This window comes from Adelges cooleyi, unplaced genomic scaffold, assembly GCF_023614345.1.
Source record: "Adelges cooleyi isolate 19-005CV unplaced genomic scaffold, UGA_ACOO_1.1 ACOO_flye_CR_arks_rails_tigmint_CR_PRNA_26, whole genome shotgun sequence".
Classification (NCBI taxonomy): domain Eukaryota; kingdom Metazoa; phylum Arthropoda; class Insecta; order Hemiptera; family Adelgidae; genus Adelges; species Adelges cooleyi.
In genome coordinates this window covers 313,981-322,131 of record NW_026095926.1, presented here as the reverse complement: position 1 = coordinate 322,131, position 8,151 = coordinate 313,981, and the positions used below count along the sequence as shown (strand labels likewise).

Sequence of the window (8,151 nt, the reverse complement as noted above, 5' to 3'; positions counted from 1 at the left end):
TAGTGAACATGCAAATAGAAGAACATAATTTTCTAAATAAATAGTTAACCGAATTAAGGATAGGTAATTAAAAGTTATTTTATAACCATATTTTGTTGCAATTTATTTTTTATTACAATTATAATTGTAAGACAAACGTCAGTTTGTCAGTATTCAATGCTTTAAACATATTAGACCTCGAATTTACTCTATGCAATAATATAATAATTTTTCATTGTTTTCAGTGTCTTATTCTTAATAAAAAAAACTACAACTTTACTTATTCGGTATATATTTATTTTATTGGCGGACATGACATAAAACAGAAATGGTTATACAAAAAAATGTATTATGTGGAATATGTTATTGAAAAAATTCACCGACGGTTTGTTTTTTCCTGTCAGCTTATGTATATGTATATAATTTTAAAATTTCGGATTTTATATTGTATGTTGAGACAATAATAAGATAAATTATTATATAATATGTAACGAGAAAACAGATGCCAGTGTTTTTCTAACATTAGGTTAAGATGTAGGTGCAACTAGTGGACGTCCAATTCGTAACTGTTGTTCGACTGTTTGTAGTGATTGGTTAAGGTTATCTAGGCTTATTTCGGACCATATGTTACCAATTTTTCTGTATCTCCTTTTGGTGTCTATTGAATTCGTTAAGATGCATGTAAGGTCAGTTGGATTAACTTGAACTTCTTTTATGTAATAGTGTGGAAATTGTGTACTCATGTACAACCCTAGCAAACGACACTTGGGTAATAAAGAGGCTGGATTATCTACATGCTGCTCAGATACCTCTAAAAATTGTAAATTTTTTGAATTACTTACAAGTTACTATTTTTATTTATGGTGCAGGACACAATTATTTTATAATTTATTTGGTTAATCGTTACAAATTAAAATAGGTTGTGTCCTTTTGATCCTATTAAATATCTTTAAGAAATGTATATGTATATATATGTAAATATATTGAAAGCTTTCAAAAACCATACAACTCTATAGTAAAATTTACCTAATAAACGACGTCCGATTGCATTTTTTAAAGCTTGCACCACATAGTCTCTCCTTTCTTTTGCAAAGGCTATCAATGTTCCCCCATCTATAAAAATAGTTATTAAATGACAGTGTTGCAAAGAAATAATAAAAATAAACAATATTTTAGTCGCTCAAAGAATTGTGATACAACCAACTTTCTGTACAACCACTTATTAGTGTTCAAACTCATCTATAAAACGCATGTATTATTTCTATACTTGAAATCCCAAAGAATGTATTACATAGTTAACACTGTGGTCACAATCTATTTCTCCATCTTTCCTCAACAAAAAGCTTAGTTTATTTAAATAATTATTTGACATAAAACCTTAAATAAATTAAATAAATTAAGCAAATATCAATTCTAAAACAGGCGTTTAAGGCTATCAACTATTATTTAAAAAAATGCATTATTACATATATTATATCTAGGCAATCCAAGTCCTGTAAGAAATACATAAAAAATCAAATCATTTTGCAGTTAATAAAATCCGGTTAATAAATTTTATACATGAAATTCACTCTACAACTGAGGTTAGTTAGATCATTATCAATTAATTAATAATATTATAGTATAAATATTAATTTACATCTTATAGCGATGTTTAAATTAACGGTTAGGTTGTAGCTGTATGACTTTAAGTTATAAATTGAGTTTTCTTAAAATGTATTAAAAATATGTAACTATTTTTTTTATATGATATTTACCTAATATACGGTGTATGAAATTTATCAATCCTTGCATGAAATAATTGGCTTCTAAAATTTAAAACAAAATCAAATTTAACGTACCTACATATTTTTTATGATTGAAACCGGTATGTCATATTTATAAATACCTAATAAATATGCAATAAGTAAAATAAATATAAAATATAAAAAGGGGTTTTTACTTTGCAATGGGTCATAAAATGGAATTTCTGAAATTAAAACAAAAATTGTGTGTGCATAAAGAATATCAAACAACTGTGTGGAAGCGTTTCCATAAAGTGCAATGAAAATTATTACCCCGTATACTCGAGATAATTTCTTTTTGGTCTGAAATTAACAACACATTAATTAATGATTTTGCATTTCATTTTCTATTCTATTTTAAACAGGAAAACGAATTTAAAGGTAGAAAAAACATGTTTATTAATAACTCAGAAGAAATCATCTCCACTGTATATTTAACACAACAAGGAACTCTTTGGAAAATTCAATAGGAAAGAAATATTGGAAATATTTTCATAAAATTCAACAAAAACTATTACCCGGTACAGCGATCAATAAATTTATTTTGCCTGTAATTGACATTACATAAATTAATGATATTGAATTAGTTTTTCTATAATAAATGATTGCATTATATAATTATAAATTAGAAGACAAGGGTCAAAGTAGAAAAAACTATATTATACAGATAAGGGAATCCTTCTGAAATTAGATCGACGTGGTATCAGTATTTTTTGATAAAGATTAAAGCTTTTTTTTTAGATATCGTTGAAAAATATAAAAATTATAACACTCATCAATTGCACAAAGATAAATGTGAGATGCATGTTTTATATTTTTTTCTACTTTAATCTTTATTAGAATTATAATTATGATTACAGAAATCCTGGAAGCCCAGGACATTATTGATATCATTAACCATTCTCTCAATTACATACTCCAATCCATCTAGAATAAACAAATGAAGATTTTGGTTATACTAAAATATTAAATTAGGTACCATACAATCGCTTAGTAGAATATTAAACCCGACTTTGAGAAGTAGCCAAATTTAACTTAACTCCCTAGATTAGATTATAAGAAATCGATAATGTATATATTACATTGCTCTGTGCTACATATCTAGTGCACTTTTCTTAACTATTGATAAAACGTTTTTCAGCCGAGTCTGCCACCACAAAAGAGCATTTTCATGTCTCGTTGAAGTACCGAATAAATTTAGAGTAGTGGTGGAATTATAGATAATGATATAGTATATTAAGAAGCAGTAACAAGCTAGTATTAAATAGTTCTAATTTAAACGTTGAACGTGCAGCATATCTCTTATCTCTTATCCCTATCTCCCACCTCCTATCTTCAGCCCCTATCTCCCAACCTTATCTTCTACTCCTTATCTCCTACCCCCTGTAACGCTTTTGTAAAGAACGCTTTTTTCGGTTATGTGCCAGAGCAAAGACATGAAAATGTCAAAAATAAAACATTTTATTTACTAATAACTTGATCATGTGGTACAAAAATTAAAGCTTCTATATTTATGTTGGTATATTGTTTTAAATAATATCTTACTTATTCCAGATGTATGTCCTACAGTTATATTATTTAGAAAATAAGCCCTTCTGAACATTTGAGCTGTGATACGTAATTAAACAAATATACATAAAAATTAAACACATTGAATTTACAAAAACATCTGTTTATAGAATAAAAATGTTACTGACTTGTTTGATAAACTAAAACCTTATATTCAAATTCATCTGTAATAAATGGAAATATTGATTTAATTTTTAATTTTAAATAGTTTAATTTGATAACTGTGAAAATTAATTGATTACCAGCATTTTCTGACAAAACATCCACGAAGAAAAAAGATATTAATAAACAGAAGAGTTTCATTTTTATCTGCGAATAGTAATAAATAAAAAAACATTTTATGTTAGTCACAGTTGTCTCCGGTTGAGATGAGAAAGTTATGGTTTTGCGAGGCAATTTTAATATGTTATTTTTTTACTAGACCCACAATATCTCCTGGTCGGCTGACTTATTTTTTTTTGTATAGCAAAGTACAAATTTAACTTGAATGGTATTTTATCTAGCCAATATGGTGTTATTCCACACTACTGAAAATAAACACAAAAATAGTCTCTGTTAACTATTTAAATTGCATCTTCTTCTTGTTCTCCAGGTTATCGGCCTATTAAGTGCCATCGCTGCAATCACAAAACCTCTCCATTTCTCTCTATTATACGCGTCGTCAAAAGTTAACTATTTAAATTGCATTGTATAATAAAGTTAGGTTACACTATTTAAAAAAGAAAATGGAGTGTAACTACATTTTGATACTAAAGTGACATTACACGCTTAGTTTTCGAGCGTCTAAACTTTACTACGCCTCTTAGTCAACCGATTACCTATAGGAGATTTCAATCGAAACTGTTCACGAGTTTATAGTGGAAAGAAAATGATGATTTAGAGAGAATGTCATATCCGTTTTAAAAAACTATCCTAAGAATTAAAGTTATTATCGTTATAACAAGTATTGAAATATCTTTTTAAATAATACACTAAGGTAATCAGACATTCTTTTTTGACACATTCTTTCTTAATCAGCAAAGATCCACCACCCATATGTAATAAATGCCAAGAAGACCTAACCATCCAACACATCATCCTAGACTGCCCAGACTTACAAAACATCCGAAGTACTCTATCAATACCCAACAACTTAGAAGAAGCTCTCCATGAAGACAACACCATAAAAATTTTAAATTTCCTTACAAAAATTAACATTGTAAACAATCTCTAACCAACACTTTTGTATTTAATTACACTTATTTAAAAAAAATATTGTAACCTTTGATATTTAATTATTAATGTAACTTACACAAAACATGTACACAAGGCTAATAACCTCAGATGTTGAAGCCTCTTAAAATAAAAAAAATTAATTAAAAATACACTAAGGTGTAGTGAAAAAATAAAATTGTTTAAATCGTTTTCATAATAGCTCACAAAAGTAGCGCCTTGATAGTAAAGTAAAAATATATTTCGTCCAAGTCAAAATAGAAATATTCAGCAAAATAATTTAGATTTTCCACCATAACACATAAATAATATCTTATTTTTGGAGAGTATTAATTCTTTTGCATGTTTTTAATTTTGAATACAGTGAATATAGTTTCTATAAAAGATTTTTTTTCATCTTTATATTGTTGAAACTTATTGAGTTATGATGGAAAATGGTTTTGCTGAATATTGTTTCTTTGGCTTGAAGGGGAAAAACCCCCTTTTTTTATAATTATTATTATTTTTTATAATCTTGATTACGCAAAGAAATTTACTTTAGTGAAGTATTATGAAAGCGATTATAAAAAGTGACATTTTCTGGACACATTGTTTAATACACTTCAAGCCAAATAACGGAAACGACTAAAATCTAGTACAGAATTTTCGCCAAAATGTGGATTGTGTAAAATGATGATTAAGAATCGATAAAAAAATAAACTAGCAATAAAAAATCTTTATTAGTGTTTTTCAATACTATGACTTTGACTCGTTAGGTTCATGCCTTTTTAGTTTTAGCATTAATAATTTTTTTAGAGTTTAATATAAATACTTACTTAAATTATTGTGGAGTTGGTAAGAGATTCTTGGACGGCAAGCACTTTGTTCAGCTTTTGAAACTCAGTGTACTACTTGCGACTTTACTTAGATTTTTACTTCGACCGAAATATTACAATGAAAACATTTTTTCGCAGTGTAGTAATCATGTTCATTTATGTTTTTATTTATGTTCATTTATTTTTTTTGTTCGTTTACACAAGTGGTTCAGTTTTTTTTTTTTTTTTGTGATTTATCGTGTACGTCGTGTAGAAAGCGGAGTTTAGAAGCGTAGTCTAAGAGACGATGATACTTATAATAAGAGGTGGTGGAATGTATACAAGGGTATGCTATTCGAATATCCTACACCTTTTAAAGCTTATTATTACTATAGCGTTATTGTGATACAAGATTCGCAAATACCTTGATCTGGTCCAGTGACGGCGTGAAAAAAAGATTTCCTTCTCAGGGCCGGACATAGAGGGGGGTGTGGGGGGGGGGTTTGACACCCCTCACTCGGAAAACTCAAGTATACACAATCGGCATATTCGGAACAAAAAGTCGGTAAATATCATAACCCCCATAAAATTATACAAATAACATATTTATTATTTTTATTTCATAAAAGTAGGTAGGTACATACTTTTTATTGGAATCTGGCGACTGAATAGTAAATAGTCGGCACACAGAGGACGACCATACGAAAATATAATTTTAGTTTTTAGTATAAAAAAAAAACAATGCATTTTCGGTTATTCCCGATTTTAGCAGAAGTATTATTATTTGTTTATAATAACTGTGGTGTATATTATTTCAAACTATGTTCGGTCATGGGACCTATTGGTCTATTGTAAACAAACATTCTATCCCTCTATAAGTATATATTTTTATTTTAATCAATCCGATCGACTTTGTAAAGATATTACATTTCTTCCTATTTCTTAGGTTGTCCAAAAAAACAGTGGCCGTCGTTATCTCGGTTAAATTGCAGTTTCAACTGCAATACGTTATAATTATGTTAAATAAATTCAAACATTTTTAAAATAATGATTTTAAGGAAGGGCTCAAACTGTTTTAGTATTGGTGACTGAGATCTGAAAATTTAGTAATAGATAAATTTGTTAGCTGCCTAAAGTATTTCTATTCTCCGAAAAACATTTTAAAAATCAAAAAAATCTAGTCACAATTTATAACAATATCACATCGTTATCATTTTTCTTCTTATTCTTTAAAAAATAATAAAAAATGACCCTCATGATTTAAACTCCACCAGAGATATACTCGATGTAATTGATTTGGAAGAAATAACAAAGAAATAGTCCGCATTAAAAAAAACACCGTATTAAAGTTTAACTTTTGATGGTTTTTTTACTTGTACTATCTAAATTTGTTTGTATTAATTAATACTTAAAAAAATAATCATTTTCAACAATTATTAATTCCAATTAATTTTAGCAAAAAATTGTGACTTGTGATGTAAAATGTCATAAAATATTTACCAAAGTACCCAAATATTTTAGTCGGTAATTAAAATTTTAAAGTCGGCATCTTCATTTTGGCACCCCCCCCCCCCTTGCATATTTCTTAGCACCGGCCCTGTTCCTTCTGACGATTGAGATGTCGGTTCACCTTGGAACGCTGAAGACGATACATTTATTACGCCTTGTACACTCGTTATCCTCAATGAGATACCGGTGTGTTTTTCTAACACGTATATTTACATATAATATATCAACGGCTGACTCAGTGTATGATTGTATTTTTACTCTGATCAAACTAACGTTTGTGTGTCATTCCCTTAGTTTTGGCTATCTCCTCTCAGGCTGCTTGACAACCAGTCGGAGGACTACACAAAACTCGTTTGGAAGTTGGATCTATCTGACTATCATATTCCAAGGCTACTTATCCTAATACAAACCAGTATACTACCCCGCTCAAAGTCGGCTACACAGATAGGCCTTCCTTCGCCAAACACTTTATAATAGCTATTTAATTATTAAGAAATGGTCGTCGGACCGAACGCGTTCTTGCTGACCAAGAGGCAATAGAAAGACACGACCGACCGACGACTGACTGTGATTTTCTTGTTACATTAAGGTAATAAGGACAAGAACTGGACGCTTTTGCTTTGAAAAAACTTATATGACTTTATCAGTACTTTTCTAAATAATATGTAAATTCATCCTCTTAAATGGAAACGTATTTAAAACACCTTTTAAGTTGTGTTGAAGTAATAAGAAGAAAATATTTCCTTGTGATGTTTTCTATGCTTGTTCAAACCGTTACCGGTTACACTAAATAAGAAATATATTTAAAACAAAACCATTTGTAAAATCGACCTAGTTGTTTTATTTGAACTCTTCATAGTCAAAACGATTTAGACTGTTATAATATTGTGGCACAATATCTTTTTTACTTAAGCAATAATAAGCTACAGTTGGGCTTCGGATAGCTAATAATGTCTACATCCGGTCATGAATAATTTTATATTCATTTAAAACCTTTTTAAATATTATATGGTTTTATCATTGTTGTTGCTTTTCTAAATACTTATATATTTACTTTTTTACCCGTAATCGAACAGAAAATCCCGTTTTAGTTTTGTTATTTATTTAAAAAAAAATATTTGCTTATGATGTTTTGACGTATTGCAACCAATGTAGTAAATAAAATACTATTCCAAAACAAAAACAATACTTTAAAATCGACCTAGTTTATTTTTTGAAGTCTCCGACATTAAAACGATTTTGATTATTATTATATTATAGGCCCATTCATTTTTTTACTTGAGTAATTAAAACTGTATGGCAAT

The 8,151-nt window shown here is 28.6% G+C and overlaps 1 protein-coding gene across 1 annotated transcript; it reads right to left on the bottom strand.

Annotated features, from left to right (window-relative positions):
- Positions 1-506: 506 nt before the first annotated feature.
- LOC126837603 (uncharacterized) lies at positions 507-3,635 on the bottom strand. The gene is made up of 11 exons (XM_050571534.1): positions 3,575-3,635; positions 3,461-3,496; positions 3,309-3,371; positions 2,622-2,690; positions 2,282-2,311; positions 2,037-2,066; positions 1,922-1,948; positions 1,737-1,787; positions 1,446-1,472; positions 1,006-1,092; positions 507-790 (listed from the first exon to the last, which is right to left on the bottom strand). The coding sequence occupies exons 1-11, from the start codon at positions 3,633-3,635 to the stop codon at positions 507-509; spliced, it is 765 nt and encodes a 254-aa protein (XP_050427491.1).
- Positions 3,636-8,151: the final 4,516 nt, after the last annotated feature.

Excerpts from the sequence above, each read along its gene's own strand:
- LOC126837603 (XM_050571534.1), bottom strand. The coding sequence starts at position 3,635 with ATGAAACTCTTCTGTTTATTAATATCTTTTTTCTTCGTGGATGTTTTG. Across the intron at positions 2,691-3,308 it reads AGGACATACATCTGGAATAA|ATGGATTGGAGTATGTAATT; the intron begins GTAAGATATTAT and ends TGTTTATTCTAG. Across the intron at positions 1,473-1,736 it reads TTTCATACACCGTATATTAG|GACTTGGATTGCCTAGATAT; the intron begins GTAAATATCATA and ends TATTTCTTACAG.